This window comes from Oreochromis aureus, linkage group 11 (genome assembly GCF_013358895.1).
Source record: "Oreochromis aureus strain Israel breed Guangdong linkage group 11, ZZ_aureus, whole genome shotgun sequence".
Taxonomy (NCBI): domain Eukaryota; kingdom Metazoa; phylum Chordata; class Actinopteri; order Cichliformes; family Cichlidae; genus Oreochromis; species Oreochromis aureus.
Window position 1 is genome coordinate 33373822 of NC_052952.1, and position 16798 is coordinate 33390619.

The 16798-nt window shown below is 40.5% G+C and overlaps 1 protein-coding gene across 1 annotated transcript; it reads right to left on the minus strand.

The window, feature by feature from the left end:
- Nucleotides 1–3161: 3161 nt before the first annotated feature.
- On the minus strand, nt 3162–8181 carry si:dkey-82o10.4 (uncharacterized protein LOC797793 homolog). The gene is made up of 5 exons (XM_031728404.2): nt 7665–8181; nt 6855–6926; nt 6397–6523; nt 6169–6313; nt 3162–3809 (listed from the first exon to the last, which is right to left on the minus strand). Exons 1-5 carry the CDS (start codon nt 8058–8060, stop codon nt 3725–3727), a joined length of 825 nt encoding a protein of 274 aa, XP_031584264.1. The 5' UTR covers nt 8061–8181; the 3' UTR covers nt 3162–3724.
- Between the last annotated feature and the right edge of the window lie 8617 nt (nt 8182–16798).

Sequence of the window (16798 nt, forward strand, 5' to 3'; positions counted from 1 at the left end):
AAAAATATATAAAAAGGACAAGAAATGAAACCGTTTTTAAAAATCTTGACCTATTTTTTGGATTAAGGCTTTGTAGGTTGCTGCCTTTTCTGTTATTTAATGAATTTGCTGGAAGCCACTTAACAGTTTCTGGCAGAACACCCATTCAAAAAGGAGGTTATGTGAAGAGACATACTGCACTTGCTGTGGTATTTTTTTTCTCACTATATGGAATTATTTCTTGCGTCATTAAATTGGTCGTATGCAATGTTATGCTGAAGACCTGAGATGTTCTTTGAAGCTCTATTTTCATCACTGGGAACAGCAACAAACAACTTATCTCCTTTATGCATCACAGAGCAGATTTTACAGCCATTAAGCAAATTTTTTACTTTAGGCACTCTTGAGATTTCCTCAAAGAGCACACACAGGTGTACTTTTTCATACCAAACATCACAGATTTTTGGGTCCCATTCAAAACTTGTTTTGATCTATAGTTTGTTTATCTTGCCTGAATATCGTGTCTGTATCAGTATATCAAAAGTGCACACACACAAATGAATGTCAGAGAAATTGTGATGCTGAGTGGCATAAACAGTTTTAATCAAAAATACTTCATTGTTCAATTAATTTGTTTTGATTTTTGTTTTAAAAACACTGATCATGTTTTGGGCTTTGTATGAAGTTGATGTCACCGATCATTAATATTCACTAGTCACATAGTAATTAATTAATAGTTCTGCAAATTCATGAGAAAAATGTGAGACAAAACATTTCTTTCACAGTAATAAATAAAAAATGTAATTGATAGAAACAGCACATTTGTCACATCAGCATTTCAGTATTATGTCAAAATTGTTCAGATTGTAGTGAGATTTCCACTCATCAGAGTGTTCAGGTGCTTCAGTAGTTCAGTCCCTGGACCCTTCATGTGCTGAGGTGACTACCACATTGCAACTTGCTCCTAATAGTTGCCAACCCTCTCAAATGGCAGCAGTATGTATATGAATAAGTGAATGAAAATCAAGTTGAGTGATTTTAGGCGTGCTTTGTTTGAGCAAACATTTTCTGTTTATTGGAAACAACATGCCATCTTTTGTTGGCATATCATAAGCTGCTGTGAAGCAGTGTTCAGTTATGATTAAAAGGCAGCTGTCAGTAAATACTAAGTATGTTCTCTGACTCTTATCACTTTTTTTTTTCTATCTAGAAGTAGTATTAACTTTCATTTCCACACATATTTATCCCTTAATTCTATTAATCAACCTTATAATGAGACTCTGACAGAGATAGCACAATGACTCTGAAGCGTCTTGGAGCTGGGACACATGCAAACATACAAATACACATTAAAGAAAGCATGAGGAATTGTTTGCAATCTGCTTCGCTAACCAGATTAATGAACTAGTTGGCATCTAGCCTGGACTGATTCACACATCAGAACATACAAAAAAACAATAAAATAACTAATAAAAACATTAGCTTTTGTATATTCACCACTTGTTTATGTTTTCTTGTTAATTTCCATTAAAGTGAGTGATGCACAGGCGTGTTAAATTGTTTAATGTACTCTCACCATATCCATGAGCATATTGACACGTGCTAAGCTAACCACACTCATTTAATCTCATTATGACTCGGTGAGATGCTTGACTGGAACTATGAAAAAAAAAAAAAAAAAAAATCCCCCCCACGCAAACTTCCGCAGACCCCGCGTATTACCATGCAGGAAAATTAGACTAATCCTCAGCGTGTTTCATTATGCATGAATTAGCGGACGCTAATGACAGAATCCTCTCTGTTTGTCAAATATGTTGTCAACATTAATAATACTGCAGCAAGCTTTAACAGAATTGGATGACACGCAACATTCAAGAGCCTGTCAAATGTGATGTCTTCGACAAGTGACACATTGCTGGCAGTGACTGTGGGCACAAACACAAGCTAAGGTGGAGAATTTTATGGCAGAATTAGTCATTCTTGCTTGGAGCAAAACTGTACTATTCTAACTATTTTCATTTTGTACACGATTTGTGTTATGCTCTCTTTGGCCCATCAAGAACTGGCTTCAGCTTTGTCGCTGGCAGCCATCTAGAACATATGTCCCTTTCTGCTTGTTACAGAAAGTGGATTTTCTTCCCTGATGGTTTTTTATCACTAACAGAATTCCGGTATTAGTCGAATACCAGAATACAGATCTAATATTAACTGTATTCCTCGTTTTTAACAAAGTTTCTTTATATTAGTCACTTGTGGGAAAAACTATTCTGCAGTGCTCCACAAAGTACAAAAGTACTCCACAAATTTGGCACTGCATGTCTGTACGAGTATTCAAGACCTACTTTAACAACAATTTAACCACTAACAGGTGGGATTTCAATGTGTTGTTCTACTAGTTGCTGATGAAGGTGCAAGCAGAAATGAAAAAAGAAAAAAAATGCAAAACTAAACCGCAGTCTGAAACCTGAGCTATTAGCTCACATGGATTACTTTTACATACACTGACTTTATTATTTAAAATTTTGGCCACTCTAGCAGTGTATATACAAGGCAGAAAGTAAGGAGTATAAGCCCTTAGGTTTTCTTTAAGGCTTTTTAATGTGGGGATAAGAAATTGCAGAGGCAACCATTGGTGTAGAGCAGGGGTGTCAAACTCCAGTCCTCGAGGGCCGATGTCATGTCAAACTTGTAAATGTCTCCCTGCTGCAACAGACCTGAATAAAATTAGTAGGAAAACTCTGTAGAACTTGACTGCATGCTGAGGTGGCAGCCCCTAACCCTACTCAAGTAATGTAAGTGTTTGGAAAAATGTACTTCTAAAAAGTACTTTTATTGCACCATCTTCATTCACTCATGAGCTGCTGTAACATGAATCAAATGGCTGAATTGCCACCTCAGCATGCAGTCAAGTTCTGTCAGTCAAGTGTCTTGCTAATGACCTACTAATTTTATTCAGGTGTGTTGCAGCAGGGAGACATTTACATGTTTCATGACATCAGCCCTGGAGGACTGGAGTTTGACACCTGTGGTGTAGAACAAATGGAATCTGTTGGGTCCTGATTTTCATCAGGGAAAGGCCAGAAATTGGTGATGTAGTTTATAGATAGAACATACTGGTACTCAGATACCAGTCACATCAATATTACTTCTTAGTTTCTAGAAAAAATACCTGTGTATCTCCATCATAATTTGTAGTTTATTTTTCAGATTTAATAAAAATAACTTTTGGAACGTGACAAAGATATCATGGTTACAGCTGTAATACAAACTACCAAACTCATTTGGTAAAGCATGTAGTTGAAAGGTCCCAAAAAAAAGAAGCATGTACATGAAGTTGGCCAGTGATCCAGAAAATAACTTTACCAATCTGTTCATATACTGTTTTGTCTTTGGAGTGTCTATTAAAGGGATAACATTTTCAATAGGAAAACACAAACGAGGCAGTCAACAGACCATAAGAAGAGTAATGGTGAAGCATATACAGAATCTCATTTAAAAACACCTGACGGTGGTCGACAGGTGACTCAGAGAGACTGTACAGTACCATTACTTATAGTCTGACATGTAAGGCTTTAGGAGCATCAAAGAAAAATCATCAAGTAGTACTCAGTGTCTGCACAGCTCCAGCACTCTGGGTCCCATTTAATGTGATCCAAATGGAAAATGATCAGTACAGTTTCTCACTTTGAAGGTTGCCTTCCATAGGAAAGCAAAAAATGACAAATGTGAGCAAAGCTGAGTCAGATTATTCAGCTAGTTTCCAGTGCCAGTGCCAAACAGTGGTAACAGTCCAGTCAGAAGAGGCTCCCCTCGTCAGCTCTCGGTGGAATCTGCAACGATACGAAGCAAAGATGGTTAAACACTTCCCACACTGTTAATCATCCACATCCTAGATTAGTAGTACAAGTTTATTGAAAGTGCTGAAAGAAAAGATGGACCGACTAACCCTGACATTCAAACTAAAGTTTTGCTTCTTGCCTCACCTTGAAAATAATTATATAGAATTCTGAAAATGGCACGTTTCATGCCAAACTGTCGGTTTCATGCGAGCCTTTAGGATAACATTTGAAGTGTAACAGGCTTTCTCAGAGAGGATTGTAAGACCAGGAACAATAGGACAGAGAATCTGGCTAACTAGATAGGTGGGTATTAGGTAGAATAGCCACACACTGTGGTCCAACAACAAACTGGATTACTGGCTGAGAACAGAAAGAGGCTTTGACTGTTAGCACTGTGTGGGTGTGGAATGATTTGTCTTTTTGTTTAACCAGCAAACTTTATTGAAGAATTTAACATACTCAGAGCTGGATTCCAAACTACAAGAAGTTAGCAGACCTTTGCAGTGAAGGAATTGCAGTTATGCCAATGTTTCTTAACACTTTAAGGCAAAAATAAGAGCCACAATTCTTTGTTGATATTTGGTGAAATAATAGAAAATAAAGTTACAAGTTACTGCTTATCTTTTAAAGGTTTGAAACAAAGGTTTATGATGTGGCATGAGATTTCCGCACAGCCAGGTTGCTTTCAAAGAAAAAAAAAAAAAGATTGATTAGTTTTGTTTCAGGTATGTGATGGTAGTGTGTGTTGCTCTAAACACTGACCAGCAGACACAACTGTGCCTGAATACACCGTGTGTTAACAGTGACAGGGGACTAAAAGTTGCTGCCTCTCAGTTTGTTTTTTCACACATCATCCCTGCACACATCGTGTGATAGAAGAATCAGTCACATGACCATTCAAGTACACTGAACATGCATCTGCCACTGTAAACAGGAAGCTGAGGGTTTGATTTCTTGATGGGGAGGAAGAACCATGATGGTATAAATGAATTCCTTTGCCTAGATGCATGATTTTAAAGAATGGTTACATAGAGTAACTAGAAGCACGAGGAGATGATGACTGTGGAAAGAGCGTAATACGCTGATAAGATTTTCAAACTACAAGTAGCTTAGCAGCATTTCCAAAAGTCTCAGTTTTAAGGGTCCTAAAGCCCCGCAGTAGTGTGGCTGTTGGTCATAAACCAACCTGCAAATTCAGAGTCTAAAATGAATCCAACACAGAAACTAAAAAACTGCAGATCCTCACATAGCCACTGTGGCTGGCTCCAAAAGAGCACGATATTCGACTTCAGGGATGTTAGATTTCATATATCTCTGGATGCTGGTAAAGCTCAAATTTAACTGTGTGGGTGATTTGGGGCAGGTTTGGTTTTAGTGTAGTGGTTAACACATTCACCTAATGAATGAAAGATCACACACAAATCCCAGGGACGAAGCACATCTGGACATCCAGCAAAAAATCTGCCAAATCAAACATTTAGATCCACCTGTTATGGCGATCATTAGGGAGAAGCCAAAAGAAGCTTCTATCTGTCAAATATTATTAATAACTGTATTACATAAATATTCCTGCTAACCCAGCTAGTAAGCAAAATTCCACCTTTTCAATGAAATGAGGTCACTTCTGGTTTAAAAAAAGACCCACAATGGTAACAAGAAGGCTTCAAAATATGTCAACCAGCCCATGGGTGACATCCCAGTGAATATGTTCATCTGTTATATAGTCTATGCCACAATTCTAAAAAGTTTTTAAAAACAAAATTGACCCCCAAAATGAGTTTTTAAAGAAAATTGAAAGCAGAAATAATTGTTTTACCCTTTTTTTCCTACCAGTACTATTTTTGTTTCTTACTTTCAAGTGACTGAAGTAGCAGTAGAAATATACATGTCACTTTTGCCACTTTCCCCAAGAGAGGCATTAAATACAACACAGACCCTCATCCATGTGATCCTTCCGAACATTTCACTGTTATACTTTCTGCATTTACTTTAAAAACATTCAACTCACCATCGGCAGCTCTGCTCCCCTCCCAACAAAAACAGACCTGCTGTATGCTGAAGGCCTGCAGGTAGCTTTGAGCTTTTGCCAACATAAAATTATCTCTAAGCAAATATTTGTACACTTTAATTTTGCATCAGCATAGCCTATACGGAGAAGTAAAGCAAACAAAGATTTTGGCACATTTCAGCAAATTAATGATCAAAAGTTTGCTTTAAGCAAAGAAAGAGCAGACATAGCTTCAGCTCTGCTAACATGCCAGAACTGAATGAGGAAATATTTGTTTCTAAGCCATGCTTCTGGATGCCCGGCTTGTTTGTGATGTTGACAGATGACGAGATGAGTGCTTACTCATAAACAGCAGTTACAATTTTCTTCTGTGGGCCGCTGTCTTCACTGGATCCCACTTTGAAGATTTTTGTACCCTCAGGGTCATCGGGTCCTTCGTGTGATGACAGGATCCAAAATCTCATGACGATAAAGCAAAACTTCCTACCTGCAAGAAAAAAGACAGAAATCAGAGTCTGTCCTGCTGTTCATATCACTTCCTCATACCGTGTCCTGATTTCACAAACTCACCATACTGATCAAAGACGACAGAGATGTCCTCTGGAAGCACAAATACAATATCATCCATTTGGACACCGAGCTGCTTCCTCTGAGCATCAGTGAGAGACCCGCACCTCTTCTCAACATATTCCAACATCTGGAAGGAAAAACAAGACAATCATTATATCTGTTTATAAGGTTTGGGGAAACCTGCAGTCAGCTGAGACTGAAGAAGTCACTTGGATGAGTGACGAAACGTTTCTCCCACAAAACGCTACGTCCAGATGAACAGATTCAACTTTTGGAGAAGACAATCATTACTAAAAAAGACTGAAAGTGAGGAAAAAAAAGTCTTAATTTGACATAAATACTAAATGTTAGATTTTATTAACACTAACAGTTTGATACAGTCCTGTACTGTCTGTGTGGGACACTCTCAACAAAGTCAGCTTTTTTAATACACCTTTGTTATGTCTTTGATGTGTTACCTCATTGGACACTATCCCCTTTAGCTCATGATATCTGCCGCTGGACATCTTGTTGGAGACATGAACCAAAGCCTGGAATGGATGAGAAACAAAAAGGTGGCTTATTCACTTTAACCACAGTATTTAATGAAAAGCCGCGATTCCTGTCGGGACAAGTGTGTGGTTGCGTCTTTAAAACGGGTTTAAAACCTTCCATGTTGCCTCAGGCTGGGTAATAACCAGAAGAATAAATAAATACACAATCTTAAGTCTCTTAAAAGCAGTGCCAAAACTGCTCTGCTGCTTTCAGTCGTGTTACGTGTTCTTCGTTACCACAATGAACCTGCCCAGTTTTCACCTTGGCAGGTTCATTTCAGCAGGGGTAGTTGTGGCTCAGATAGAAGAGCAGGTCATCGCGTAATCAGAAGGTTGGTGGTTCAATCCCTGGCTGCGTGTGCATTCACTGAAGGTGGAAAGCACTTGATTATCGGAATCAATGATGCTTTTTGGGGGGGTGGGGACAAACACATGTGGGACAACACTGCTATTAAAAAAAGTAAAGCTGAAGATCAACAGACTGATGAAGGTTACGTGATGTGATGCAAACTTTAGAACAGAGCAAAATGTTATTTAGTGAGGTATAGTTTAATGGGGTGTGGTCCCACCTACGTTATCCAATCCATGACCTCTTGATGTCCTTGTATCAGATATAAACGTGTATTTATCACTAAAGGTAACGCTTTCAAACAATGGTCCATATAAAGCATGAAAAATGTGCTTTTTATTATTGACAGTACTGATGGAAAAGTAAAACGGCCTGTCGGTAGTTACCTGCTTCACACCTCTTTCAAACTCCTCAGAGTTGACGTCTAACTCAAAGTACAGATCGAGTGCAAACATGATGACCTTACACCGGATCCATGTGATCGGGTCTGGGATGCCGACCACGGATATAGCGGGCCGGCGGCCGGAGCTCTCTTTGGGCCCGTCAGCTCCTTGCTGCGAGCAGAACAGTCTGTGTTTCACACCGGCGAAAACGAGACTCCGTCCGCACAGCCTCCGGCCCGGCGCCGCAGTGTAAGGACGCACGGGACGCACAACCGGACCGTCCCACTGCCGGTGCGCAGCCGGCTGCTTGCAGCTGTTCTTGCGGACACAGACCCCCGCTGTACAGGCCACGAGGCCGCCAAACTCCCGGCATGCGGCGAGGCTGCTGATCCGCTGCATCAGAGCGGGAAAGACACAGCGTTAAGGCTCCGTGTCCACCACAGACCGGGGCGATAGCCTCCATCCACACTGCAGCCTCTTGTAACCTTATGCAACTCACCCCATATTGTACCCATAATGCCTATGGTGAAAACGACGTACACATAACAGTGCTGCTTTCAAGAACCTTTGGAAATTTTAACAATCGGAGCAGTGTGTGTTTGGCCTTGCCTGTGCTGGGGTTCGTCTTCGCTTTCACAGAACTCTAGCACTCTGTCTGCTGCTGTTTACTTTGAACAATCACTACAGAATTGTTACATTGTTATAAATATGTTTTTATTGCTTTGAAGTCTTAGACTTTTGAACTATGCTATCCTACAAGTTAGTATGCTAAACAGCACATATAATGATGATATTCAACTTCGGCAGAATTTTCAATAACGATCTGCTACATTTTATTTGCTGTTTTTCTATAATATTCATTACCGATTTGAGCACAGACAGACCATGCTCAGTATTTTCTGGCAAAATGTGTGACTACATATTTATACCGTATTTTACACAGTCGGTCCTTCAAATTTGCATTTTAACCAGCCGCACGCTTCACATGTTTTTGAAAGACTAGACTGGATCTGCGTAAGAGTTCTATGCGTGAATGGCTGTCACTGGGGGTATTTAAAGGCAGCAAAGTGGTTTTACTGACAGGGTCCAGTAGAGGGAGATAAATACTCATTTATCTTCTGTGTGTGTGTGTGTGTGTGTGTGTGTGTGTGTGTGTGTGTGTATCGAATAAGGGAACTAGAAAACAAACTTTACGTGTGTCTCTGCCCGCATGTAGTCTATTATAAAAACAATAAAAGAGAACATGTAAAAAAAAAGAGGACGAAAAAAGCAGCAGCAACACACACACACACACACACACACACACACACACACACACACACACACAGAGTTGTTCACACGGGCCAGCAGTTTTAGCCCAGGCTTTTGTTCTCTGAGCAGGTGCCCAAAATGATTGTGCGAAAATGTGAAATTTGATCAGCAGACCAAAACATCATTAAGTCCCCGCTGTTCTCGGTGATTGCAGGTCAGCTCCGCTGTATCGTCGCGCTCTCCCTCCTCTGTGCGCACACGCGCTCGCACGCATTCAGCAGACACCTGCGCGCGGCCCCGCCCACCTGAAGTTCTCCCAACTAATTTTATTTATCAATAATTAGCCGCGCAGCACTTGGTTATTTGAAATTGCGCTCAGACACGGAAACCTTTCCGGGATGTATCATAGTAATTATATGTGTCAGTTGAGAATGCTTTTTACATCTGCCAGTGGAGTGGAGCAGAATATTAACGACTCCTCATTGGGTGGGATTAATTGTTGGAGAATCTGCAGTTTAATACACAAGCAAGGAAGAGTTAGAGTCCGGGCTGCTGTTTATTGCACCACTGGTAATTTAAACATACACAGTCTGAACTGACATAGGGAAGGTCCCCAAGACAGGGCCACGCTGTATGCTAACAATGCAGGGCACGATCAGAGACATTATCAGAGCAAGATGTGGAATTCAAAGAATCCAGGACTTGAAATCTGTGGGAGAAGTAGCAAAGACTGGGGTGGAAGTATAATTCAGATGGGCAAATTTCCCCTTATTTGAGGGCAAATTCAGAAAATTTTGAAAGATTTTCATCAGATTTAGAAGAGATTCTATACCTGCACTTGTTGTAGCATGGTAAAAATGTTCTTTTAGATAAATTTGTTAGCTTTGCAGGGTTGTAGAAGGACTTTGGTGTGATTTAGCTGATAATAACAAATTTGAAGCTGCTCAAATTTCAAGAATTTGAGCAGTTCACTTTTAGGTCCCCTTAAGGTCTCTGCTCCTGTTGTTGTATTGTAAGCGTAAGTAATTGTGATGTTGTTAAAGGTGATCACATGCAGCATGCACATGCAGTCTTGTGTATTGTTTGGGGTCATTTGGAGAGTTGAACTTGACTTAAAGGTAGTGTACCTTCTTCAGTTGCACCTCGAGGTTGGTTTTGAGATTTTCTGGAGTCAGTATCTTCAAATGGGACTGTAAATGAGTCAGTATTACTAAATTAATAAATGAAGGTAATTTCTCTCCAAAATATTTGGCAGATTTATAGCCTTCGAGGCCCAGCAGTATTTCTGAATTCATTCAATCTAATTTCCCGTTAGTCTTATAATGTTGTAGTGTCGGACCCTCAGGGTGTTATTATTGTCACTCAGTATCACAGCGTGTGAGCTGTAACACTGCAGCCTGCGTCTTCGCTGCGTTCGTTCCTCTGTTGTGCCACTGAAAGGCACTGTTGTCCACGGCTGAGCTCCACGCTGGTGTAACGTGCTCTAACAGAGATGAACACGTCGTGCTGAACAAACCCTCCAGAGTGCATGAGGCAGGTCACTGAGAGTAAATATGGACACTGGTTTATCAGAGGCGATGAGACAACTCCATCAATAAGCAACATGTGGATATAAAATATAACGGCACGCTGTCTGGGTGGAATCACAACTACAGCACATCTTTGACGTCACAAAATGAATGTAAATGGCACTTTAGCTTTGCTGTTCACGTGGGAGGACGAGGTGAAACGTCTCACTTTAACTCAGTGGTTTCTAACCTGGGGATTAAAACAAATAATGACAAGAAAGCAGAAACATTTCTCAGCTCAAGAAAATGATGACGCTATCCAAATAAGTACCTATTAACTGCTGCCTATAGTGCACTATATTTACTGTAATTATTTTTTTGAGCTGGTATTTACAGTGCTTCTACAGCCCTACTGACCACACACAGTGATATACTGTACAAGCCAAATTTATCAGTTTCTTTATATGTTCTTTATTTTTCTGGCATTCACACCCACAGCCATGCATGCCAGTGAACTTTATCTCTATACCGAGTGAAATTTAAATATGCAGTCCCTCAAAATTGTCTCAGTGAAACAAAACGAAACAAAAGTCATAGAAGATGAAATTACAGTCACAATGGTAATGACTTATAAGTGTGTCACATTATCGCTTAATATTTGTAAAGCTGAGGTGTTTGGATGTATCCTTTTTTTTAAAAATTTTGCCAATAAAAATGCAATCAGTAAACTGAAAAAAAAAAATAGTCATTTGTTTAACTAGATACAACCTGTACCAGTGTGCCACAAGAAGAGGTTGTGTTGGCTCATATAAAACTGATTCATTCATATGTATATACACATATATATATGTATATATATATATGTGTATATATACATTTTCTTTCTTACAAAAGTGGTATTTTGCAATTCCAAATTTTATTTTATTTTTTACATTTCTTCATAATCGGGTTTTTAGAACTACTTGGTCAACTTTGTGTTGGAAAGGATAGCATGTTAAATCTGAAAATATGTTGTTTTTGTAAATTTGAATTTAATCTGGGCCACAGGTATTGGATTTTGTGTGAGCTGGCAGGGAGCCACACACAATAGCAGGCACAGGTGTTGACCAGGAAAAAAAAAAGAGACAGAGTGAAAGAGAAAGAAAGAAAAGGTAGAGGTGGAAAGTGATTTGAATTATCATTGCAGAATACATTTGGCATGGCTGCAGCGGAAAAAGCTTTAAATAGAGTCGTAAAGTTTTTATTCGAAACGGACGCACGGGCATTTCCAAATTCACATTTCCGCACCTCTTTTGTGTCTTTTTTTCTGCCGGGGTGAACCGTCAATTTCCAAATGCAGAACTCGTTGATCAAGAGAGCAGATATCTTTAACTTAAACGTCGGGTAATGAGAGAAATTAGCACAAATGCTCTTAGTAATAGTTCCTGATTTATTTTTTTTCCCTCACAAATTATTTTTCAACTTGTTTTTGTATCTGCGCATAAATTAAAAAAATCGGCTGAAATTTATTATTCATCTGAGATGTGATTAATATGCAAAATTATGCAAATTAAGATGCAATTAGGCTCCAATTCTCTAGTGGAATTTTCCATTATAATTTAATACAAAGTAACAGAGTAATTGGTGTCACGTGTAATTACGGTTACTCAAGTGCACTTTCAGGCATGCAAATGATTCGCTATATGTTGGTTATCCTATGCAAATGTACCATGTGGTGTTTTAACAAGTTGACGAAAACACAATGGGCGCGTGGTTACCCAGTGGGGTTGGAACAAGGTAAGTGTATTTAGCTGGAAAACTTTCAGTGCTCAGATTATCACCAGTTAAGACTTCCAGTTACTTCTTCTTTTTTTTCTCTTTTTGAATTTATGATGAATGCTGGAGAGGCACACACTTTCATCTGCCACCAATCGATTAATGAGGGAAAAGTGGTTTTGGATGTGACGGTTCGAGGGAAAGGAGGTGGTTTCCAACATGAAACTGTTGCTTCAGTTGACACAGTTCACAAGAAGCGTAAGACCCCCCCGCCGCCACCTCCTCCACCCCACTTCCTCGCTTCAGTCAGAGCTTTTCTGCGTCTTCATTAGAACTGTGCCCTGTTTGATCAATGACATTGCAAATGTCACAAGCAATCACAAAACATTACGACGTGAGGGGCAATTACGCCGCAGCTCGGTGTGACAAACTTTGCAGCCGGCGGCCGGGCAGAGGGAAGAAAAGCGATTATGTAATTGATATCTATTTAGATAGAATGAAAGTCCTGTAGAACGCTCGGAGGGAAAAACTGTTCGCAGAGCAATTCCTTCTTGGGAGGCAAATTGATTTTAAATTGTTACATGGCTGGTTACATGTCCTGACATCTTGCTTTGCTCTCTCTGACACACACACACACGCACATAAACACACTCTCTCTCTGGCATTTAAACACACACAGATACGCTCACTTGCATGCACACACTCCTGCAGACACACACCCTCCGCTATCTGTCTTGTTCATGATCAACGCTCTGAACAAAGACATCCTCCCTCCCTCCCTCATGCCCCCTCCCTGCCTCACCCATCCCCTCTCTCTCTCTCTCTCTCTCTCCCTCTCCGCCTCCACTCTGTGTGCCTGCCTGCTTGCACAACTCTCTCAAAGAACATAATCCCTCAACAAAATGGAAACACAAAGGAAACTTGAGCTCAATCCTATAAACGCACGGACACAGCAGACAATGCCTCCTCCCACCCGTTTCCCCCTATCCCCGTCCCTCTGCCTCCCCAACAGCCATAAATGCCCCGTGGCACAGATCAGGCTTTATCAATCCTCCCTCCCTCCCTTCCCCCTCATCCTCCTCCTACATCCATCCCTCCTTCCCTCCCTGATTTCCACCCCACCGCCACCACCTCTACTTTCCTCCCGTCTCCCATACCTCCACACAGGCTGTTCTCGTGCAGCAGCCGAGCTGAAGGTCGCTTTGCGATTTGGCTCGCAAATTTACTCCCTTCTTACGAGTCTTTGATTTGAGCAGCAGTGGTAACGTCGCAGGGGCTGACGTGGAGGTAGACGTTGGAGTTGTTCAAAACTTCAAGGGGTGCAGCAGCCCGACTACTACGATTTTAACTCAGCGTCTTGATTTTGCAAGAAGTTCCCATCGCCTCGTCTGTTTCTTTGGTTCTGCCATAGCACCAACCACACATGAATCAGACGACTGTGTCCAACACTTCTACATCTTTTTCCTTAGATTTCTTTTTTTGTTGTTGTTGTTGTCGATGATGACATTCAAATCTCTGTAGGTGGTGCTCGGGCGCAGTCAATAGCAAGTTTCTGTGTCTCATCCCAAACAAACACTGATGTTGCTGTGTGACAGTTTTCTCTGGCAAGACCTTTCACACATATGTTTTCAGAACCACAGCCTTAAAAGTAAAAATTTCAAAGTTCTATATTCATGAATCCTCCTTATCGTCCTTTCTTAAAAGCATGTCTAAATCAATTTGTCTGGGCTTCAAAACCACTGAAAAGAAAGTAGTTTGCAAGTTAACACGTTTTCTGGTTAAGTTTATAACATTTAGGATGTGTTGTGGGTTGATATGACTGCTTCAAATGGTTAAACGGTTACAGTAATAAACCCTCGGTTACGGTTAAGGAATCATGTTGGTCATCTTTTAAAGACAAAACAACAGTGACTGCCGAACAGCGGTTTCCTTGTTGTTCACGCGACTTCCTTGAACGTAAAGATAAGCCCATGTGGGGGATTTCTCTTACAGCTCATGATAACTCACTTCGTCTTGTTTTTACTCAAACAAAAGTTTCTGTTCAGATTTATGACACTGTCGAGATGTTGATTTGTTCTAATTTGCCCGGAAATTCGCTCATATTGTATGAAATGCAATATAAGCCGAAGCTTGCGTGACACGAGATACTAAGGAAACTTTGATTTACAGTCGATGTCTTTACTTTAAGGTGAGAAATATTTGCCGTCTGAATTTATTACCCAGGATCCCACAGTGAAGTGTCTGTGTGACTTTAGTATGAAATAACAATGTTGCGTGCAGCAAACCGAAGATGTTTTGTGGCTTTCCATTATGTAGGTCAGTGTCAGTTTCCAACTTTGACTAAACTGTTATGCACCAGTTTGTTATTAAAGCTTAACCAAACCCTGCACCTGAGCTCCCACCGATGCCTCGTGTTCCCCTCCTGAAAGCGATTCCTGCTCCGAGCCCCAACCGTGCCCAAGAAAGAGCCCCCTGGAGGTGGAGGTGAGGCGGGTGAGGTTTGAACTGCTCTAATCTGATTGTGGGTGGGAGGAGCAGATGATGGGGAGGAGGGTGGATGTTTGGCACTGGTACCGGGACTCTGTGACTGTGTGGTCTTCGGAGAACCACTTACCGCCCACGTGCTCTCCTCCATTTCCAGGCTTTGGGAAAGGTGAGGTAGGCCGTCTTCCTCCTTTACCTCCCCCTCCGACCTGCTGATTAAATCAACCCTAAGCAGGGCAAAGCGAGATAACAGAGGCAAAGTAGGCCGCCTTCGCTCGCTGTCACAGGAAGAGGAAGTGCCCTAGTGTACCTTCACCTGTGCTCGATGCCTCGCTGGTGCTGCTGCTGCTACAACCCGTTGCACAGCTGGAGACGAGAAGGCAAGCGTGTTAGATCAGAGAGCAGCGAAGCTCACATGTTGCGTTTCCTGCTACCGCGACGGTGTCGAGTGACCGTCTGAGGCCTCAGAACAAAAGACTCACAGAGGTTGCGGCTCTTTTCTGGCATAACTGAAATTAGCAACCGCTCTTTGAGAGTGTCAGTATGTGCTCATTAGGCTGAAATGAAAATAAAATAAGCGCTTTGCACATTTAACTGAAAATATTCTCAGTGTTTAAACTAATCCCATGAAAAGTCAGGTGAGTTGTTTGAAAATGTGTTGAAACATCTCAATAATTAAACCCTAATCAGTTTGGAAATGTAGCAACTAAAGTAGTGGATAGAAAACATGTTTTGGATTATTATATATATATTCTCCTACATTTAACATGCCAGTGAGCAAATCCCACAAACATCAGAGATCTGGGATGGCGAGTCCTTCTCTATAAATTCTATAAATGTCTGGTCTCTTTTCATGGATTACTGTCATTTGCCATCCACTATTGTGAGCGCCTGCCAGGCTGGCTTGCCATTTCTGGGCCTGTGTTTCCAACCTTGATATATTTGCCAAATGAATATTTGAAGCTGTAATTAAATTTATCCCACCTCTACACCTTCTGTAAGACGGCCACCTTGCACATTTCTCACACGCCATATTTCAGCTATTTTTTGTGTGGAGAAAAAAACACAGCTCGTTGCCATTTTTTAATGATTTGGAATGAGGATATTTTTACTAGAATAAACCTGATTTCAGGACATTCATAATGGTCGTGCTTACGTATTCAGACATAAATACACTCGGTGCGATGACACCGCTGCGTCTGACTTTGTAAACAAACTTTATAACATGTCAGTAAACATGAGAAAAAAAAGATTAGGAAAAGATCGAAATTTTAGCATTTTTAAAAAATAAAAATAAGGTGCTGCTGATGACAAAATAAGCCTGGATGATGGTGGATAAATAAGAAAGTGTGTTATGCAGCTTTGTCTCGTTCTCACATTTCAAAAGTAAATGCAAAAAGTAGATGTGAGATTAAGACTGGAGGAAAGGTCATGTTTTATTAAAAGCCAACATGCATGAGGATGCAAGGCTCCGCATGCAAGGAACAAACAACGCATTAAATAATTCATGATGAGCAACAACTCAGCACTGGATTTGCTTTTTGGGCTTTTCCTTCAGTTGGTGAGGATGACTTTTTCACCTCAAACACATTCATGAATAAACTAAATGAAAAACATTTGGCAGTTAATTTATAAAAGGCTGCATGATTTTATTTAAATTACAGAAGAATCAGCAGGGGTTTTTTTTTTTTAATTTAAAGTTTAAAAAAAATGTTCAAATTTTTTGGGGACCCACTTGTCTCGTCCGTCCTCTTTCTTTGTAACAGAAGTGCTTCGGAGTGATTTGTCCCATCATCGCCCTCCTTCTGAATCCTGTTAGTTACACTTTGAAGGAGCTTCCTCCTGATAATTAAAATCTCCAAGAGTCCCAATAATTACCACTGGTTCGCACTGCACTTTTCAATTGCACTTGTGGTGACATAATTCATTAGTGTTTGTCCAAAGAAGTGATTTAGAGTCTTTAAAGTGCTCCTCCATGCAGAATAACTATTAAAGCAGCTATATGCACATATGCTTGGAGCGTTAAACGGTTTGTTGAAGTCAGTCGGGGTACAAGGGATGATAAACATAAATTATGACTAATACACTGCACCAGTGGCTTTTTGGAAAATAAAAAATTACTGACACAGGGAAACCACT

Bases quoted from the DNA above. Each gene is read 5' to 3' on its own strand.
- si:dkey-82o10.4 (XM_031728404.2), bottom strand. From the start codon at position 8,060: ATGCAGCGGATCAGCAGCCTCGCCGCATGCCGGGAGTTTGGCGGCCTC. The intron at 6,524-6,854 runs GTAACACATCAA...TTTTCCTTCCAG, and splicing joins AGGGGATAGTGTCCAATGAG to ATGTTGGAATATGTTGAGAA. The intron at 3,810-6,168 runs GTAAGCACTCAT...GTATCGTTGCAG, and splicing joins ATTGTAACTGCTGTTTATGA to ATTCCACCGAGAGCTGACGA.